At 43.3% G+C, this 22,639-nt stretch overlaps 1 protein-coding gene across 5 annotated transcripts in view; it reads right to left on the reverse strand.

Moving 5' to 3' along the window:
• Positions 1 to 22,639, reverse strand: part of LOC116953920 (exportin-1-like) — a 69,488-nt gene that overhangs the window by 41,810 nt on the left and 5,039 nt on the right. The window contains exons 1-3 of one of the 5 annotated variants that reach the window (XM_032974232.2): positions 8,382 to 8,483; positions 3,816 to 3,880; positions 894 to 969 (exon numbers count right to left, since the gene is read on the reverse strand). Coding sequence is in view for 2 of the 5 variants with exons in the window: in XM_032974229.2 (XP_032830120.2) it covers positions 8,382 to 8,483; positions 9,304 to 9,438 (237 nt within the window). In the remaining 3 variants the exon portion in view is untranslated. The other 4 variants (XM_032974229.2, XM_032974231.2, XM_032974234.2 and 1 more) reach the window with 4 other exon arrangements.

Genomic DNA, 22,639 nt, shown 5'->3' on the forward strand with positions numbered 1-22,639 from the left:
AAAAAAATTCTCACGACGTTTCGACTGCAACACAAGCCAATCATCACAGCAAGAAAATTTCTAATTCTAAAATTTCTAATTTTCTTGCTGTGGTCTTCACACCTGATGATGATTGCTTGTGTTGCAGTCGAAACGTCGGGAGAAATGTATTGATTTAAATTTGTATTATTTTATTGTTTCCCTTCTACGTGACTTTACCGAAAGAACCAAGAATATGAATCCCTGCAGTCACGAAAGCTTTAAATCAAAATTTGGTTACACATTGTTGCCAATGGGAACGTAAAATGTTCAGCTAATGGCAATGTGCAGTCACCAGTGCAGCCTTGTTTACGGTATTCCCATGTCAGTGGTTTTATGACTAACTTGCATTTCACTCCAGACGCATGAGAACGTGGGTCAATACGGGAATAACGGCAGTTCGATTTATCACTTAATAATAATTATATCTGCATTGGCACCGGTGCATGAGCACAAAAAAACAAACTCAATACAATCATCAATGAAACTGCCCCTAAAGGGATTTTTTTATATACATCTCTAAATAATAGGTCTAAACCTCCGAGCCCTTGATCCCTCTTATTATGAAGACGAAGGGACCACTGCCAATAACCTTGATTAGTTTATATATATTTGTCCACTTTAAGGCAGTGTCACTGACGAAAGTGTTAAGTTGTTATCAATGAAGAATCATTCTTAAAAAGCTCGCCATGCATGCAGTGAATGGTGCATGTAAGAATCAATGTTTTTTTTTAAATTAGTATATATATTGCTGCATGTAATGGATTCGTGTAACCCCTACCAATGCCAAAAGACCGCGACATTCACCACATGCAGTGTTAAAAAAATAATGTCGGGCTGATAAATTTTGTGGTGAGAATTGTTCTTCAACTTACCCGCGGTGAGCCGAAACAACAATCATTGGCACGTTAACCGCCTGTACACGTGACAATTTAATTTGTTTGGCCATGTCTGGTGGGGGAGGGTTACACAACAAGAAAAATGTGACCACATAACATTACGTGGCCCTACCTCAGAAATCAATAATGAATAAATATGTAATCAATAATTTCATTCACCAAATCGTAATGCTAAATTGAGACAATTAATGTAATTTCCAGGATAGGGGACGTGTATATATGCATTCAAAATCATCAGGGTATGCCAATTGAGCCATGCCTGTTTTGCTTAGGGCTATAGGTATTACTGATGCTGAAAACTGTGGAAAGAATCCTAGAATGGTGGTGTATGAGATTCACTTAATTTCAGGTGGGAACAGAAGAATGAAAGAGGTTAATCAACAGTGCCGGCTCAGCGCTCAAAAACATGTGCAGAATATACCTCGGGGCACCGTACATAGCCAACCATGCTCCACGGAGGTGAAGGATAACAAATTAAACACAAAAAGCAATTCTAAAGAAATTAGTTTTCAATCTAGACTATTTAAAAGTGCACAGCTCCAGTGGTTCTCTAATATCGGAAGAGCGTTCCAGACGGCCGCAGAAGCGCATCTGAAAGCTCGCGATGCAGTGACCGTCTTTGTTCAATGGTTAGCCAAAGGCCACTGCAAGGATGACCAGAGTTTGCGTGATGGTTTATGCTCTCCTTGACGAGATCAGCAAGGCATTGTGGTTAATACAATGGTTGCTTCTACCCTAATCCCCAAAGACATGTGTCTCTATGAACCAATCTCATGACCTTTGTTCTAATATGAGTCTGAGCCCTGGTGTCTAAGGTACTCTATGTAACGTGGGAAATCATGTCGCTCCACGTGCTGAGAACTTCATTCAGAGTTCCTGAACAACCCAGCTTCTAGAGTGAATGATGAGAATTCCTGAGTACAGTCCTTCCACATGCCCTGTGTCCTAATAGAGCTGCAAAAAAACTATCACTGTGGCGATTTGCACCATTGCTGGGGGTTGGGATGTTGGGTCACATTTAAACCATAAATCTGGAAAACAGGAACATCTGCCTATATTTGAATCTGCCCGTTTTTGTCCTGTGGTTGTAGAGGGTGGTGACACTTTTGAGCAGAGTGCCTCAGTGTCCTCATAATGGCCATGTCAGATAAATGAGCCGAGGATTCTGCATTTGAATGCAGAGAGCCTCGCATATTTAAACCAGGTTCCCGTGTGTAGCAAGTTCGTATACGGCTCAACCTGCTCAAAAATATAAATCGCACAAATGAGGACTTAAAATTGCTCGAAATATATCAGAAAGATGCCATTCAACGTGCATTATTTACAGAGCGTGAAAGACTGCTTTCAAGTTTTTGGGGTGATATTGGCCTACTGCAGTGACATCAGATGGAGGATCTGTCACGTGATCTTCAAAAGCTATTTCCTAACATTGGGGTGAGACTGTTCTATCCATGATACATTGAAGTAGAAGTTACTTTTCCAGAACATGACTCCAATAGAAATGGGATATATTGTTATGAATGTCCTAGATTATTGTATGGGGCGGTAGTCGAGAGAGGAGGCATGGAAAGAACAGGGAACCAGGTCAAGAAAAAAAAGAAAGAAAATTGGAAACGTTTAAAAAACCACTGAAAGCGATGTCAAGCCACATTTGTATAACAATTAAAACTGTGATCCATGATTGCAAGTGTTTTGCGTAGAATTCACAAGAGTTTAACAACAGTAACAAAATGCATTAATATAGCATTCAACTAAATGTGGAAAGCATCTGCAAAAACAAATTAAATTATTACAACTATCAGCATACTTAATACAATTGAAACGAAGTGATTACATTTGCACGAGTCACTCTGTTTGCATTTAAACACACATGTATGCAACGCTAAGACTGTTCTCCAGGCTAACTACCATGGTTCTAAAATAAATAACGCCTCCTTGCCAGATTTGTCTCTCCACACAAAATTGAAAGCATTTTTTTCCTATCCCATCGACCACACGGCCTACTGAGAGAGTACGCTTTCAGAAGGCTGTGCAACCACAATTGGTGGTGTAAAAAAAAACCTCAATTTTTTAAGTCAAAGTCTAAGTTGCTTTCACAACCAGAATAATTCATAATAAAGGTTTTTGGGTTAGAGCGCATTATTTATGTCGCAACCCTCCACCACCCGACACGGCCAATCAGTAAAAAATGTGTCACCTTGACAAAAGACAAATAGTTCACTACTTTAGCCCACCGGTGTGTTGAAGAGCAGATCTGGCAGAAAATTATGGCAAATCGCCCGAAGATGCTGGATGTAATTTCCAGCGAAACGTCATACTAAAATTGTAAATGTTGTGGATCCACTCTTCAACACATCGGTGGGCTAATGTAGTGAACTATTTGTCTCATGTCAACGTGACACATTTTTTACTGATTAGCCGTGTCGGGTGGTGGAGGGTTGCGACACATTCATAAATAACGCTATCTAACCCAAAAACCTTGATTATGAACGTCTAAAGTGATTCCCTGCTCAAATGACCAATAGGATGGTTATCCATCCCTCATTTAAAGCCGTGAGCCAGTGGTGGGAATCCCAAATTCCTGTGGTAGGGGTGAGTCCAACCGTACAACAGCCACTGCCAACTTTCCCACAAAGTGGTACTTATTTTTGACCGATCCTGGAGGGATGATGGGGGCTGAGTCAACTGCGAGCCGCTCGCTCTACCGCTAGAGCTGTGGGGGGGAGGGGGGCAGTAGATACAAAAATGGAAAGGAGGCGATACTCATCTCGTCGTCATTGACAACGACGCGCAATTATTAATTTGTGTCGTGTGCGATGGCTCTGTTTGTTCGGTACAGGGCGGCCGGGCTCGCGAGGGTGGATCGGACATGAAGAGGGTAAATGAAAAAGCTTCGACCTGCTGGAAGCCCCCTGCGGTGTTAGCCTAACGGGGTCAGCCGTGCAGGAAGACCGGCCGTCTTTCTGACACACGCAACCGACATAACGGCAACACATCGTTAATGGCGCAAAATGGCGCAACGGAAGTCACAGTCCGTCAAACCTGGAAGCACACAAGACCATCACAAAATCAGCGCGCGCCGACATGTCAACGGACAACAACACTTTCAACGGGGCACAGCTGAGATTGGTCGGTGGTGGTGGCGGCAGCCGTTTCATGTGCTTGTTTGTGTGCGTACGTGAGCATGCACGCGTGTGTCTGCATGTGTGTGTTTGTGTTGTGCGCCAGTCAGCTTAAGTCAAGAGTCGGTTAACTCTCAACACCCGAGTCTGTCCCGGACCTCCTTACCAGCGGGCCCTTGGACACTTTATGCGATAGCCTCAAAGTGCACCTAGCCTGGCACAGGTGCTGTTGCGATGTCACTGTTGCTGTGATGATTGGCGGCTGTTGATGTGTGTATGGGGAGCGGTAGTTTGGTGGTTATTGCACTGCGCTACGATCCTGGAAAACTGAGTTCGATCCCCGACCGTGGCTAACGTCAGCGGCAATTAACCCGAACCGATCACGGGCCTCTTTCCTGCCCCTACCCCCACGCTCCCCCCCCCCAAAATAGGTAAACTCAGCCTAAAATTAGTATCTAATGCGGTGTGTAAAGACCGGCACTGGACAGACAAGAGGGGTGGCCAGCGCGTGGTGCTTGCCCAAGGAAGCTACACGGGGGATCCTTCGTCTTTGTCGCAGCCTATGCGTGTTAGTACGTTTGAGCATCCTGCGATCGAAGTGGCACAATACGGCGCTGTGATGCACAGTGTTGTCTGGGGACGTTGCCAGGTCACGTCCTTCTACTTGAGAGCGTGCAATGGGCACGTTCCAAGTCGCTGTGGTTTGTTTAACAAAGTGAGAGCTCCCTGTGGTTCATTATCTCCTTTGCAAGAGAAACCCAATTTATTCAGATATTACTATTGCCAATAAGCAAAAAAAAGAGAGGTAAATTGTGTACTACAATAATTACACATCAGTTCAGAGTTAAGCTCTAGAAGACATACTGATGAAATTACACCGTTGTGTTTGTTGTTGTCGTTGTTATTATTATCATGTCAGCATTTCGGTGGAGCACTCGGACCACGGTTTTCAATTTCACGGACCAAGAAACAGGTGGCACTGAAATACACGGGGCTGGCTGAGCTGTCAGCACAACGTCTGTTTGCTTTGCAAGCATCTCGATGACTGTGGAACGGGATGATGGGTGCAAACTCTGCCCGGGCAATGGAAAATTTACTGCTCCAACATCGCTGCTCCGATGGAAAAGATTGCATCCAACGGCACACGACAACACAAGATGATCTCTTAATGAAGTGTCCCCTCATGTGCACATCTATTCGGAAAGTTTCATATTTAAAGATTTTTCATGTTTGGATTTTTTGTGGGATTTTTAGATTTTCATATCATTAGTACTGCATGCTGATGTCATTGTATCCGAATGTTGTGTGTGTAAATGTCTTATGTCATAATGGCATCTAAACAGCGATTTAAAGTACTACTACAATACGTCACTCGACAGTATCGACTCTGTGGTAATGTTTGCCCAAATTTACCTTGCTTTAACAAAACTTCAGTAATAACAATGACTGCCTTGCAAAGGAGAATTTATTAACACATCAACAGGCTCTCACTGGGCAATAAATTAAATGTGGAGTTGTTGTAACAGGCAACGGGAAAAGACCAAAGCAACACAGCTGGTCTTACCACGACTTCCGATTTCAAGGTCATTTGCAGGTTGTCAATTCACAATCCGTGAGCACTTTTACACTGGGCACATCAGAGCCGTTCCGCGTCCGTCCTGGGCCGGCTTGGCTCAGGAGGCGCCGAGTTGTTTATCCACGGTAGAACACGAGCCATGCCACCGTCGGTCATGCTCATGACGAAAATGATTCACCCCATCTCCGACCAAGCACGGCCCAAAGCCAGATTCAGAGATGACTTTGCAAAGCCAGAGTTTGCCAAGCTTGGAGCAGCTTGGCAAACTGCCAGTGGAAAACCACCTGCAAATGAGAGACCCGTGCTAGCGCGGCTCGGATATGCCAGTGGAGAAGAGGTATGTGTTGCCAAATTAGTAACAGTCAGCAAAAGCTAAATATCCAGGTACTATAATTTGTGACACATGGCAATGTTCGTGTTCCTAAGCGCGTGTATGTTTTATTGTTGTAGTTATCTGGAACTGCTGAAAGCAATGAAGGGTTACTTTTAATATTTGAACTGCACAGCCAATTTGAATAATGGGAAAATAAGTGGGAAAGTGAATACAGAATGTCAGTTCACAATGTGCTTTAACATAAAGATAACCCATCAATGAATGACATGTATAAGGTGGAAAACACACCAAACAAAACAACCCTGCCAAGAGCATAAGAGATGGTACGTCCCTCATAACTTTGCATGGCACCAACTCAGAAGGGTACCATCTCCTCGGCTCTCAGAGGGGTGGCATTGCATGTACTGGTGTTTGCAAGTGGTCAACAATTTTCTTTTGGCATTTGGCAGCAACCACCATTTATGATCCAGCCCACAGCAAATTCGCTGAATAAGACAATTCAGTGGAAATCAGAGAGCCTATTCCATTGAAAGCGTGGCTGCTTCTGCATTCGACAAACTCCCTTGTAAGGCCAACAGAACGATGGGTCCCAAATCCAGTTAATGTTTTTACATGGAGGTTTGTGCTTTCCGATAGATTATAAAGCCACTCTGTGATTAGAACTTTCAATTCCAGGAGACTAGGTTTTTGGCTATGGTATAGGTGTATTACTTCAGAGATCAATAAATCTATACTATCATGTAGGAAATCAGCAGTCCTTGGCTTTGAGAAAGATGGCCCTCTGCCAAAGGGGTGTGGACTTTCCAACATTGGCTCAAAGAGCCTCCAATGGACATGAGCACTGCCCTATGCCCAATTGAGAAGGGAGACAGTGACTTTTATGGGCGCACTAAGGGAGACTTGTGGCACCATCCCAGCCTATCAGAAACATACCATTTAATACATCAGTGAATCATGGCAAGTGCAGTAATGTGTCTCAAGTTCACCGCTATGGGAGCCAAACAGAATCCGAGTTCTTCAGTGTAATAAAGCTTAATGACGTTAACCGTCTACACTGCACATGTTGGGAAAGGGGATGGGATTAAGGCTTTCCTACATTGTGTTAAGTCATGGTGGTTGTTTGACCATACTTCACCACACTAGTTAGTGCTGGTTGGTGCAGGAGCTTCCCTGGACAAATTCAGAGACCGCCTGACACTAAACTTATCCCTGGCGGGGAATCTGACTCGGGTCGCTGGGCTCAAGAGTCACCACTTCACCCCGGTGCACTTGGGATGAATCGTTATATTTCGAATACACTTTTGAAGAACATTTTATCAAAATTTCGGGGTCACCAACTGCTGAAGCAGAAAAGTTTACCACATATATTATTATTATAAATAAAGGAAACCCATTTTCATTTGCAAAAGTGACCCAAAACCCCAGTCTCCTGTTACAAAAGTATGAGCCAATATTCCTGGAAAGCATGGTTTTGAATTTCCAGGGCTTCGCTTCTATAAATAATAAGGCCATATATCTGAAGTGATCTGGGCTATCAAGTGAGGCTTGTGCTCTCTGCTGCGAGTATGTTGTAACTGCAGGAAAATTTCCATATCTGGCAATGGCCACTGACTGAGGATTTACAGAATCCATTGTGTATATCTAAAGTCTCACAGCATCTTACCCAACACCAAATCAAAACAAATATTCACGGTTGGAGGACTGAAATCTGATCAATAACTTTGCTGGGGCTGGAATATTTAAAAAAAAATCATGACCCAACAGCATAGGCCACCAAAGCCACATTAACAAAATAAAGGGCAGTTCAGTGAAGTCGATGCACGTCTTGTGAACAAGGTAAATGGGGTGCATTATGGCCACGTTCATTGCTTTTCAGCGACATGCGCGTATTGTGCTGTGCAGAGAGGATGCATTGTGGGGCCAAAACTATTCTTTGGAATACTTCGGAAACTTTTTGGTACAAACAGAGTACCATCGAATAATAGACACAAATTTGATATACGTTTCGGCTGTAGGACATCGTGGGAAGATCCACGATAACTTGAAACCCGATTGGCACATACATACACGACAGCCGGGTTTTCATTGCTCTCTTGCCACAAGAGTTAGAGAAATGTTCCACGTTTTCCATTTTTTTTCAAGCCGAGATCGTAAAAAACCCGGTGTATTACATGCATAAACACCAACGCAGAGGACAAGCAATGGATTGCAGCTCTTCCCTCGAGTCCTTGCAAGCCAAACCTTAATCTTCATGTATATTATTCGACCTGGCACAAAGCACATCTATTTATCTGTGCGTTGGGGGCATTTTCATTGTTGACGAAGACTGCTGGATTTGTCAAGAGAGCTACTATGTGTTTGGATGTATCGGGGTAGGGGAGCTTAGCCGGAATGGCGGTGGTGTGGTAGGTGACCGCGTTTGGGCGACTCACTTTGGTGTTCATGTTTTGCGAGAACTCCAGAATTGTGTCCACGCGGGTCCAGGCGTCAGGGTGCTCCTTCAGATGGGTGAGCACCTCCTGCGCCATCCTTTGCTGTAAGGTGAGGAGGAGGAGAAGAGTTACACTGGGACTCTTTTTTGTCAGGAGGGTCCTGCATTGGGATATTTGGACAATTCTACTAATGATCGTTTGTATGTACGTAGGCATGCTGAACTTCTTTCACACTGTACGTAGCCAACTGTGCTAATTGGCATGTGAGAATAAACAACAGAACCCAGAGAGAATCCACACATACGAGGGAGTGACACAAGACATTGCCCTCTCCTGGCTACCATATGGTAATATGCTACACCACCTGGCGAGTGATATATACCATGATGAAGTACATCTCACGGCACGAGTGGCATGGATTTGAATCTCACAAAGCAGTGCAATCCTTCGCATTAGAGAATGGCCCACAGAAGCAGATATCACGGAACTATTTCTAAATTTAACTCAAGTAATGTTTATTGCACGAGTTAAATCTATATTTAAATTTTCAGCGATTGAACTCTGCCAAAATTTGATGTTATGGGTTTATTTATCATTGGTGACCAGGCTGAGATAATCAACTCGCTATACTTGGAAACCTTGAATTCATCGCAGGACGTTGCCTGAATTCAAACCCAAGCAGTGCTGGCCAAGGGCTTTGAACCTCACCTGGCCACCTCCCTCTCACTGCACGTTACACGCATCAAGTTCACGTTTGTTTTTTGAGGCGCAGGGGAAACTTTCTTCCAGACGCAAATGCAACCTAATGCTCTGAAGAAGAAGAAAAAAAAAGTCCAAAGGTGTCACTGTGTTTAGCCAACGCTGCTGCTGCTGCTGCTGCCGCTGCATCCTCCTGCACGACGCCGCGGTACTGGCGACTCACCTGAGGGCCCTCGCCCTGGTACAGCCAGCTCACCACGCTGTCCAGGAGGTTGATGTCGAGCCGCTGGCTGAAGTCGAGCAGCTGACGTGCTGTGTGGTCTCCCAACATGGTCATTATGGCCGGCATGAAGCTCGTCTACTGCAATGACAGAGCGCAGAGGGGATCAGGACGTGAATTCAAAATATATTTTTTTCAACTTTATTTTAAACTTTTTTTTTATTTTACCAGGTAAGGCCCACTGATCTATATAGCTCTTTTTCAGAAGCGACCTGGCCACAAATGATAGCTGAACTAAGTGGGCTTATCATGTGAAAATGTATTGCAGCCAAATACTCTAAACGCATGTTGATTCTAAATGTGGAGGGGAAAAACCGGAGGACCCAGGGAAAAATCCACGCGACCACGGGGAGACCCTGCTAACTCTAAATATACAGGAAGACCTGTATGTTGAACTTCTTTTGAACTGAGACGTAGCCAACCGTGCTAATCGGAGGTGCAACAGCCGAGGAAAGGCCAAGGCTCTGTTTAGATATTCGTCACTGATGTTGACTATTACAGAGAATGAAACTTGGGTCGTCGAGATGTAATTGCTGCACTGATAACCAATAAACATTTGCCACCACACAGCAAATGCACTTGTGTGTAAAGACAAAGATCCCCGATACACCTTTAACAGACTGTTGGGGCAAGTGCTGTGAGCGAGCACTTATGAAGGCCGGCACAGAACACAATGGGTTTAGTGGTCAGTACCACACCAGGACGATTTTGCCTCCCCAGTGGCAATGGTTACATACCGCACCAGGTACTCATTTAAGGCTGAGTCGACCTATGGGAGGCCCAGAAACGGTTCGAACAATCGTCAGTGGTGTTGGCCGTGAGCGGGAATCAAACTCGGGTCGCCGGGTTCTTAGCGCAGCGCGCTAACCGCTACACTACCGCTCCCCACATGCACTTGTGTACACACACACACGGGGGTGGGGGGGTCATGGGTGGAGCGGTGAGGAGCCCTATTTTTGGCACCATGTTTATTGTTGGCAAGCCCATCAGGCTCCTGCTGTAGACAGGAGGTACCATTTCCACCAACGTGCTTGTGTGCACACAATGCGCCAACGTCCCAACCATCCGGAAGAATGACAATACAAACCGGTCAGGCCAAACCACAAGGGTGAGCCTCCCCTGGTAAATGGGGCAATTTAGTACAAATGTAACGTTTTGAATTCGATGGGCATCCCCAAAACTCACTCGTTCACCGATGGCTGCACAGAGGCAGTATTTTCGGTGAAAAAAACCTTTAAAAATAGAGATATGAAAAGCAATTTTCCTCTTCTTGCCTCCTTTCACTGGAACAAACTTCCCCTTTATATTAAGCAGTCACCTTCGCTCACTAGTTTACGCTCCGTACTAAAAACTCAACTTATTTTCACTAGCTCACCCCACGACCCCTTAATCTCCCCCTCATAACCACCACCGTTGCTTTTCCCTCTTCATATGCTCATTATAAGGCTATCATTTATTCCCCATTCATTCAATCCATTCATCATCATTTACTATCAATATCGCTTTCACCGACTTCACACATCACAGATTCGCCCCCATTGCTTCCCTCTTATCTATTTCATTCACCTCATCGCCCCCATTTACATTCACACACGCTATTGTTGTTGTACCGTTGTTAATTCTTCGTAAAGCGCATAATCAAATTACGTTAAGATAATATAAAAATAAACCTTTTAGAAACGAGTTATGCATTACCGGAGAGCATTGTTTCATGCAAAGTAAACCCTGCCGGTATCATAAACAAGCAAAGCACATCCACGGCGCTGATAAATAAAAGTGAAAGTTCATTCAGACATTAGCAATAACTGTAATTAGCTGCTGTTAAAGATTACTTCATTGTTGATAGATTTTGCTCAAGACCGCCTCTTCACTAAACGCCAGCAGCATCACTGGATGGCCACCTGCTGGTATTAATAACACTGAAACACTCAGGTAAAAAGTGAATACAACCTTGACAAAAAAAAACCGCTGGCTTAAAATCAACACGAGTTAAAAAAAAGAGAGAGATCTCACTTCTGAGCTATGTAAAGGATTGAGCCAAAACTTGCACACGTGTAATAACAAAACACGTGCACGTAATTTTTGTGTGCGTGGTCATTGGTGACTAGGCTACGAGGCCCTTCGAGCTCAAAACTGCAGACAAGAACCTGCTATTGTTCTGGGTAGGAGCCTGGCATTTGATGCCAGAATCTCAGTAATGTTGGTGTGGTGCCCTCAACATGAGAACTAGGCACCCGGCGACCATGTCAGGACCTCTTCCCGTGCTCTATTTACGATTGCCCTCGTGACATACGGAACGGTGCCAGTGACACGATTGTTTACATTAAAAGCTTTTTTTTGTCAATAGAAATCAAGAGCTATCAGTTTGTCAAAAAATGGAAAACAAATATCGTATTTATTCCCGTTGAGCCAATATTAAACGTTTGTTGGTACTAAAGCAAAGCTAAAATGTACTGAACTTTCACTCTCAACTCTTGAATTACACATTTTTTCATCCGTACACTGTACTGATTTTTCAAGTTCAATTCCCTCTCTGGGGTTAAATCAGCTCATAGCCAATCCAATCCACAACCGGTAAAAAAAATATATGAGTACCCGACACACTCGCACACAACGTGAAACAAATGCCTTGCTAACCCTGCATTCGCTAGAGGCGTGGACATGTGTTTTGTCAGTGCACTGCGGCCCTTAGTAAGCTTAGTTGTGTTTTTGGTGGGGGGGGGGGGGACCAAGGGGTCCTTTATTGAGGGACTGCCATACCAAAGAAGTTGACAACCACTGCTTTGTGCTCCCAGCGAGCAGCTTGTACTTTTCCATACCAAGCGCTCCCGCCTCCTCCCCAGGGAGTGGTTCTCCCTTCTGTCACTATTAATTATAATGAAGTCCTGGGCTGCCCGAGGATGTGGGGGACGGGAGAGCCGTGCGGTGAGGCAAGGGAGGGGGGCACCGTTTGAGGACTGATCCTGAAAGTAAAGTTCCTTTTACAGGGGGCTCGCACGTCAGTGCTTCCAAACGTGCAGCGCATTAAGATGAGAGCTCGACAGGGCACCTCTCAAGGCTGAAAACCATTTCTAGTAACACCTAACCCCTCTGCCACTTTGGACAAGACCACGTTGAGTTATGTAGACCATATGACACATCCGACTCAATTACATTGTGGTAATGAGACAGAACCAGACACTGTTACACAAAATTGCATTCGTGAGTTTAATGTTTGGCATCGCTCCCAAATCAATCCACTGCTGGATGAAGTTGACGTCCTGCTTAGTTACAACCCAGCTCGCTGTGTGAAACCCCATTTCCGTCACAGTCACCTCCTTGTTCCAACCTGCTTTGTTGCCTCTCATGAGACATTCCTATCATAAGTTTGTCCATCGAGGTGTCACTACATTCAGCACAGTTATTACAATTATTTTCTGCTCTTTTAATTACCAGCTGATGGCTCTAACAAATCAAATCGTGAACAGCTACTCGGTGGATTATCACATCGCAGTAACTGGAGGTGGTGGTGGCTTGGCCAGGCGTTAATCCAGCAGTGGATTGACCATGGCTGATGATGGTGGTTCAAATACTTAGAACGTTGTTCCTTGACCACGGGTGTGACTTGGATGCCTGAGTGTGGGTACTTCCACGAATCTCAAAACTATATAAAACTGAAACTCGCGTTACATTCCAAGGGGTGCTTTTATGACTTTGAAACAAACTTTTTTAATTGCTCGTTGTTTTGCATTTCCCTTTTGGGTTACCAACAAACCCACATTTACAGCATGGTGAATTATGGGCAACCCCCCCACCCCCCATTATGATTGACACAGCATGGGGAAGAGGCCTTCATCTCGCAATGGATTGTTAAGAGGGCTTTACATTATTGTTCCTATCAATAGTGTACAAGAATACTCTTCTTTGGTTCTTTCGGTAAAGTCACGTAGAATGAGAATAAAATAATAAATTGATAAAATAAAATAACACAATAATATTCTCACGACGTTTCGGACACAACACAAGCGGCCTGGTAGGACAGCCTCGTCCCTTCACCTGATGAAGGCCGCTTGTGTTGTGGCCGAAACGTCGTGAGAATATTATTGTGTTATTTTATTTTATCAATTTATTATTTTATTCTCATTCTACGTGACTTTACCGAAAGAACCAAAGAAGATGAATCCTTGCAGTCACGAAAGCTTTAAATCGAAATTTAAGAATAATACTCTTGGCCCAGAGTTCAAAAGGAGGGCCCTATAAGGTACTACATGTGAAATTTCATTGCTGGCGACAATTTTTTTTATTTTGTTGACAAGTTATGTTGCGTAACTATTGGCTGGGGGTGGAATTTTGTTATTAATATCAAGCAACAGCTGGTTTTACCTGGTTATGCGGGGCTATACGAGGTCACTCACGTCAACTGAAAAGCAGGAAAAAGCAACAACCTGAGTGGCAATGACAGATGCGACTCAGGCTAATGATTTTTTTCGCTATTGTTTTTAAATAACTACGTCACGAAGAGCATGTTTTGGCAGTACATCACTGTAAACAGGCAGTTATAAAAGAGAGCCCACGTTGCTGTTGTGATTTGCCAAGGAAATGCTTCGGGGAATAACATATTAATAAAACATACTTCTAAAGAACCGCGTGAAGAAAGCATCAACAAAAAAACGGCAGAGGTCACATGCAGGGGAAAATTAAATAAACAGGGACAGCAGCAGCCAGTCACAGCACACCGGTGTACGAAATGTTTGGCAGGGCAGACAGACATCAGTTTTCTTGGCACCGAGCCGGTCAACATGGAAGTCACAGTTCAATCCCCATGCCAGTTTATGGGTAGTTGTGACGAAAGTGTGCCACATTCCAATGCTGAGAAGTGGACATTTAGACCCTGTGACATCATTCTAAAGTGTGGGTCATTGAGTGTCCCTTGCCAGAACTGCAAAATGCCTCCGAGTTCCTGTAAGTATTGCAAGCACTCTATAGGACACTAATTTCAATGTACGATCACCTGGGTAAAGGATAGTGTTTAAAAAAACAAACATTTGTGATAAATTCGATTTATATATAAATGTAAGGGTTATTTTATGATAACTTATATGAAGCCCTATAATGTATCTGTGCCAGAGCAGATCAATGGCATAAAGCTCACTCAAAGTTCCCTTCTACCCATCTGCCACAATGTCCCCCCCACCTCCCGTAATACATCACCTCACACTGTGGTTCTCGAGTTCTAAATAAGCAGGCAAAGGAAAAATAGCTGCGTTGGTTCCCTCTTACTTTTCGAGAGTGCAACTGCATTTTTACCAGATGCACATTAACATCATAACAAGGACAGGGGCTTAAGTTAATTGCTACATTTGCCAAACCACCAAATAAATGCAGTTTGACATTTTACCAATCCACAATGAGGAGAAATCTAGTTTCAAGGAACACAAGAAACACAGAACTTTGTCTTATTTAAAAGCACAAATCTGAGGATAGGGTCATCATACTGCATTCTGGCCACCATTCTTCTGGTTTAATAACAGAAACTTTCTAATGCACTCATGTCACGGTTGGCTACGTATGGTGCGAAAAGAAATCGACATATATACATACGTACATACAAACGTCTTAGAGCCACACAGCACAACGTACGAAACATCGGGAGAGATCGTGTGGGACCAAGCGAGGGAAGGAAAGAAGGGAAGCAAGGAAAGGGGTTCCCGAAGACTAGGGTTTTGAAGAGGGATATGTTGAGACTTGAAAGCAACGAAACATGCTTCATATGCGCAATGGCAAAGCACAATAAGTGAAAGCCTGCAGGAAGGTGAGCTGAGTTAAGGGCCAAGTAGCCAGCCAATTATTGCCAGGGGGTTGGGCTCTGTATTTTAATAGCTCTAACGGGAGTCATATAGGGCAAGCATCTCTGCAATGCCGCGGACAATGAAGCTAAAGAATGCGTTCCACAGAGGTTACGCTGTTAGTTTTGCACTAAAAACGAGCCTTTGTCCGGGGCACAAATAAAAAAAACGCGCAGACAAATTTTCATTCGCGGCCGCACAACACACAAAGGGTGCAAAGTGCCACAAAGACAAATTGCTGACGCGCACGGGCAAAATGACCGGAGAAAAACTTTCCCCTCCCCTCTGGCCGTTGGCACTCTGGCACATGTTGGAGGGGGGGGGGAGAAGTCTAGGTGAACGAGGTAAACACTCACGGGGCGATGACTATTTTGGTTTGCGCCTAACAATAGCCACGTCCATGCAGCAAGAGCGTACAGTCGCAGAGCGTCGCGACCTGTAAGCCGAAGGGTTATTTTAAAATGGTCCAAACGGTCCTGCCAACCACTGGCCGGCGGACTAGCTGTGACCACAACTATAGCGGTCAAATGAATGCCCGCCTCTCGCGAGGAATCCTGGGCCCAATGCTTGCGCAAGCCACGCTTGGCCATCACGAATGTAACGATCATTCGATTAAAATGTATACCAAGGCCTACTTTCCTCACAAACAGCCACGACCAATGCACTGCTGGATGAAGGCCTTCACAAGTTACCACCACATCTCTTGGTCCTGTGACACAACAATCCAGCTGGCACCCCTTAACGAGCGGATTACTCGCTCCATCCCGTACTCTTGGGTGGGTTCTCTGGCGAAGTTAGTCTCGACCTTTGGCCCTCATCACTTATAGCGATGTGCCCTGCCCAAGTCAAATTACATTCCTGAACAATCAACTTTCATCCCTAACTCGTTTATTCTCTAATACATTCCTGCCTCTCGGTGTAATTCCCAGCATGCACTTCAGCACGCTTCTTTATGCACTTTACAGTTATTGTTCAATTTTCTTTGTCAATGACCACGTTTGCGATCCAGGTCACAACAGCAAATCAACAATGATTCAAATAAAAAAAATTCGTCTCCCCCCTCCTCTTTTCAGAATATAGATGGACTAGTCCTAAATAAACTGCCAAATCGCTGCGCGTGGCGCTAACGTTTTTTTATAAATAAATGCACCGTTTAAAAAAACAATTATGCAAACCAACACACCTGAAGACGACCGTTTGTGTTATGGTCGAAACGTCGTGAGAATTTTTATTGTTTTATATATTTTATTATTTTGTTGTTTCCCTTCAACGTGACTTTACCGAAAGAACTAAGATTATATACACACCATTATGATTTCCAATAAACTACCTCGCCTGGTATACAGGAGGTCGTGGGTTCGATCCTGACCCTGATGCCTGCTTTATATTCGGCGTTTGCGTCTTTCTCTCTCTGTGGTCGCTTGGATATTTTTGCAGGTCCTTTGGTTTTTCCCTCCACATTTAGAATCAACATCACGCGTTTGCTTCATTAGACCTTTGCCAGTACCAAAATATAAGAATAGGGGTTTTCCCCTTGGTGTGGACCAATCAGTTTCAAGGACAATGCATATATTATCATAGTATGTTTTTTGTTTGCATTTTGACTGCAGGTATTGTGGTTAATGCAGACATGAATCCTTGTAAAAAGGTTTTAGTTTTGTTGCCAGAAAAAAGGGGAAAAACCCTATTCCTAGTATTTGGCTTCCTTACACTTCCAAATAAACCACTTCGTTTAGTGATCATTTGTGGGCCAAGTTCCATTCTCTGTCATGGTCAACATCAGTGACGAATATCTAAACAGGTCCTTGGCCTTTCCTAGGCCATCATACCTCCAATCAGCACAGTTTGCTACGTACAGTGCAAAAGAAGTTCAACATACAGGTCAACCTATACATTTGGAGTTAGCGGGGCTCCCCGTGGCCGCATGGATTTTTCTCTTGGGTCCTCCGGTTTTTTCCTCCACATTTAGAATCAACATGCGTTTAGAGTGTTTGGCTGCTCTACATTCCCACGTGATGATAAGCCACTTCGTCGAGCTGTCATCTGCGGCCAGGTCGCTTCTGAAAAATAGCTACATAGCTCAATGGGCCTTACCTGGTAAAAGACAAATTTAAATAATATAGTTGTATGCCATTGTAAATCTCACTTGCACCACAATGGTAAGTAAAATAGATCGAGAAATAGAATCGTAACCCAGAAGCAACAATTAACACAATCGCAAAAGGGGGTGAATCACTACTGTCAGCTATTTTCATCCACAGGGAATTAACATCCAAGAATTTATACCACAGCTGGGAATTACTCAAGAAATCAAAACGTGAGAACAAAATCAATCACGGTTGACATCTACGATCAGGCCGAGCATTAATAGGCTGAGCCAGAATTATTATCAAGTGTTAAAATAGTTACTCTTTGGTTCTATTCGGTAAAGTCACGTAGGTAAAAAAATAAAACTAAAATCACGACATTTCGGCCACAACACAACTGGCCTTCATCAGGTGAAGGGACCAGCCTGTCTCGAAGACTGCGCTGGAGTGAAACAGAGCCATCTAGAATTGTTAAAATAGAACCATAAAAATTGAACAAATCTCGACGATGGTAAGGCACACCGAGAGAATTTATAGTTTTTCGCAGTAGGACGTGCAGAAAATAGTCGACAAATGCTCAGGATTATTTACTTTGGCGCGTTTATAAATAGTGTGGGTGCAAGAACCCTGAACTATATCTAAACAAAACAATCTCAAAATATAGCCATGTGTTTCGACTGTTTGTGACAAACAGCCAGTAGCAAATACAACACGGCTAAGTGTGTGCTATTGAATGGATTCAACTGTGGATCGAATAGCCGAGTAGTCAATATACTCAACCAATTAAGGTGACACACTGCTGCAAGGGTCCGATGGATTGATTCATGCCCACGCCTGACAAAGTTCTGGATCATCACCAAGTGCATGCCGCGTCCTGCAGAGCCTGCCTGGGTAATGATTAGAGTTACAAGTTTAAATCCTGGTCAGGATTGAGCACAAGTCAGTGGTGGTAGTCATACACAGATAATTGGCTCCTGCCATAGAAAAGTGCAATCCACGACTATTACTATTTTTCTTTTACCAGGTAAAGCCCACTGAGCTATGCAGCTCTTTTTCAGAAGTGATAGCTCAACACAGTGGCTTATCACGTGAAAATTGATTTCAGCCAAATACTCTAAACACGTGAAGTTATTCTAAATTTGGAGGGAAAAACTGGAGGACCCGGGGAAAAATCCATGCGACCACAGGGAGAGAGACACACAATCTCCAAATATACAGCAGGTGTCAAGGGGGGTCGGGATCAAACCCAACGACGTCCTGTATACCAGGCGAGGTAGTTAACATCTCGCTACAGTGGTACCCACCATCTCCACCACTGGCCCAGGGGTTCCCATTGAGAAGAGTGCTGCAAGAGATTCAAAGACCATATATATTTCACTTTCATGAGCTTCACACCACAAAGCAAATTACCCAAAGTAGTTAAATGAATGCTCGCTTTAAGGATGTGACAAGTCCAAGCCTGACATGTGTATATGAGTGGTGGGTAATTCCCACTATCCCGAGTTCACGATGCAGGTGATATTACTAGAATCGCATGTAAATAATAATGAGATCAGGGGGGTCTGCTTAATTAAGAATTCACCATTATTTTCTCTGGGGAATTTCCAGAGTGTGCCTTCTAGTAACAATCCAAGGGAATCAACACTAGAATCCCATTCTTTTGAATGGAGATCCAGTAAACACTATTGAAATTAATTCTATTTATCATTCCTAGGCTATCAAAAATCACCGTTCACTTCAATGGGGATTCTTTGACAGCCAAATAGTGTGTCTCCATTAAATGAATAGCATTCTCTTGAACAATACTTGTTTGGTGATGCTGCATTGCCAGTGATGCACCAGCAAAAAATAAAACTCAACACATTCATCAATATAACTGCCTTAAATGGAAAAATATATTAAGAGTCAATGTTTCAGGCAACAGCCCTTATGAACTGCAAACAAAAACATTAACAATACTTAGGCTGTTATATAAACCCATTTGTTAGAATGGAGATACATAAATGTTATTGAAATGAAATGCGATTCTTTTGACAGCCAAGGAACCATCCAGAGCATCTTCGCTCACTTCAGCGTTGATTCCTGGGTCTCCATTCTAATGATGTTCAAGTGGCGAATTCAACAATTGCCACTAGATGGCACGTTAATCCAGTTATAGAACCAATTAATAGAATACAATTCCTAGATAAATGAACATCGATGAAATTGTGGGATTCAAATGTTTATTACAGTAACCACTCTGTACAAATGTTCATCTAAATCAGCTCAAGCCTCCCAGTGAATCACATGACATTTGTGTGGCCAAAGGTCACGTGATTGCCTCTGCCCTCTCTCCACCCTCTGTGAAAGCAGCCACTGCTGCTTTGGGTCCCATTTCTGCAGCTCGTTTTCTATCCGTTTCCTATTCTCGCTCTTCCCATTCCCTTTTTCTTTCCCCACAAATTACATATATATTTTTACTCTGCGGTGCTTCTCGTGGTGTGCCACAGGTTATAAGAGTTGCTCGTAAGGGTCAAATCAACACTTTGCGAACTTCGGGAATTCAAAGCAATGTGAGGCCCTCGCTTAAAAGCTGTCACGCAGCATTCAAATTTGGATATAGATACAGTTTATCATTGACTATCCGGCTTCAAACATTACCCGGCAGTCCCGGGTCGATCCGACGAAACCGCTCCAAAGGCTGTAACCAGTCCAGCAATCGGCACTATGTGCGTGACAACAAAAGTAGCGATGCTTGATTTCAAGCATAGTACAGTGTACACTACATACATCTGAAACCAGGGGCGGAGCCAGGATTTTCAGCCCAGGGTGACATTCAACAAATTTGAATTTCAAGAATGATTAGAGAGTCAGGCTGTTGAACTAGACGCCATCGGTTGGCGACACACTCTGACAATGCAGTTGCACGGAATCCGCCAGACCGAGTGTCGTACACTTATACGCAGAATGTTTCAGATTTTCGATTTTTAATTTTTTTTCGGGAGTGACAATTGTCTACCCTGTCACCCCCCCCCCCCTGGCTCCACCCCTGACCGAAACAATGAAAATGCTGCAAGTATATACATCACGCCGTGCAGAGTCTTCGAGATTGGAGTGGTAAGTACAGTACAGTAGTCACCTTTTACAGTAGGATATTTATTTATGTCTCTTTGTATGTTTATTTATGCAAATTCCAAAGAGTAAACAAAAAAATAACCAAAAACATGTCCTAAAAGAATGTGCAAAAATAATATCTTTTAAATAATTATGTGATTATCTGGCGCCCCTTCCCTTCCTGAAGCCGCAGGATAATCTATGATCTCCTTTAGATATATTTAAGTTGATACTTACTGCACCATACACAAAAAAGAAGCATGCTTATCTCACATTTGTACATTCTGCAAGACCGGCGAGCATCAACTTGGGATGCAAAGAGCATGAAACAAAACACTTCCATGGCCTACAATACATAAGCACTGTGTGGAATCATTACGCCATTGCGGCAATGACATAGCAGGCCTGTTAAGGGTTCATTATTCCAGCTCATCCATACGTCGGTGCAACAGGGATAATATTGATGATGACAAAATATATATTCATACTGGAGGAATCCGATGAGCTATAATGCTCTTTTTCACAGACGGCCAGTCTCAAAGATGTCCAGTCTCGGAGACGTCCAGTCACCACTTATCCTCGTAAAATCCGTAGGGGATTTAAAGTGAAGCTAACTCAGCTACTGACATGCAAAAAACCCCAGAGCCAATGCGCGACTCATCCTTTTGATACATCATGTGAAATATGTGAGCATAATGAGCAGGACGTGTATTGGCGTGCTCACGTTTACTCCTCCATAAATAAGAAGATATTGGAAAATGTGGTATCATCAATGGAACCAAAATTATGATAAAAAGGTTACATGTCAATGAAATGGTTTTGTTGTTCTTTCTTAACCTGTACTGTACAACATCTGTACTGTCACAGGATGCCCATGAAATACAATCTACCATTCTAGATTTGAAGCTTTCGTGACTGCAAGGATTCAAACTCTTTGGTTTTTTCGGTAAAGTCACGTAGGTAAAATAAAATAATTAAATCACGACGTTTCGGAGGCAACACAAGCTTCCGTCTTCAGGTGGAACAGCAATCGCTGCAGCCATCTTGCTGTAACGTCGTGATTTAGGCCCTTCTTATTGAAATAAATCTAATCTGAAATCTAAGAATGCATGGAATTAACCAAAGTATCTATATAGTAATTTTACATGAGCAATGCTGATGTTATTTTTTCTCTGACCAAGTCGCCATTCATTTACTGTGTCCAATCTCGTCGGATCCCGACCAATTAAGGAAGGCTGCGCCTGGTTAGTGTCTGGATGGGTGACCACAACTACCGGTTCATGCCAGGTGTTGTAGGTATTTGGCTGAGAGGGCTGTGAGATCAGGCGATAGCAGGAGAGCCATAGGTGTGCTCCAGAGATGGATTTGGTCCATTCACTGGGTTGTGTCCGTCTGTGGATTGGAACCTATCCGCGAACCTATCCGTGCAGAGTTTTAAGTGTTAATTTCGCACACAAATGCTCATTCAAAATGTGGTTAAACAAAGCAGGATGGCTCTACTTAATGAGTCCTGAAACTCAATGTGGCTTTCCTGAGGAAAAAATTTAAATAAAAAAATACATCAAGCAATAATGGGGGTTGCTCTCTTTCCTTCAGACTGGCAGGAACAAATTATTGCTCACCTATTGGGCATCAACTCAGCCCATCATCACATTTAATTTAATGAGTACTACTTTAAATTTTGATTTAAAGCTTTCATGACTGCAGTAATTCATATTCTTAGTTTTTTCGGTAAAGTCACGTTGAAGGGGAACAACAAAATAATAAAATATTTTAATAATAAAATATGTCATATATATTTTATTATTTTGTTGTTTCCCTTCAACGTGACTTTACCAAAAAAACTAAAAATATGAGTACTACTTTGTTAATATTAAACCATAAAAACCCCTTGTGAGGTTAAAACCGTTCCCAACAGTGATCCTAAAAACACTCCGTGCAAAGTCAAGAGTGGTCGTCATTTGGCAAGACTGCCCCCACTATGAGAATATGTAATTTCTGCTGTCTCAATATCCCACTGTGCATAATAACGTTTTATGGGTTAGATGGCGTAAATATAAATGTGTCGCTAACCAACCACCACCCGACACAGCCAATTAGTAAGGTTTGTGACGTTAACAAAACGTGCCAATTAGTAACTACTTCAGCCCACTGGTGTCTCGGAGAGTAAATCCACAACATTTACAATTTGAGTATTACGTTTCGCTGCTAATTACATCCAGAATCATTGTGCGATTTTGCCCAACGATGCTCGATGACATCTTCCTGCTTCCG

Source organism: Petromyzon marinus, chromosome 53 (genome assembly GCF_048934315.1).
Source record: "Petromyzon marinus isolate PM22_M1 ecotype Great Lakes invasive population chromosome 53, UKy_Petmar_22M1.pri1.0, whole genome shotgun sequence".
Taxonomy (NCBI): domain Eukaryota; kingdom Metazoa; phylum Chordata; class Hyperoartia; order Petromyzontiformes; family Petromyzontidae; genus Petromyzon; species Petromyzon marinus.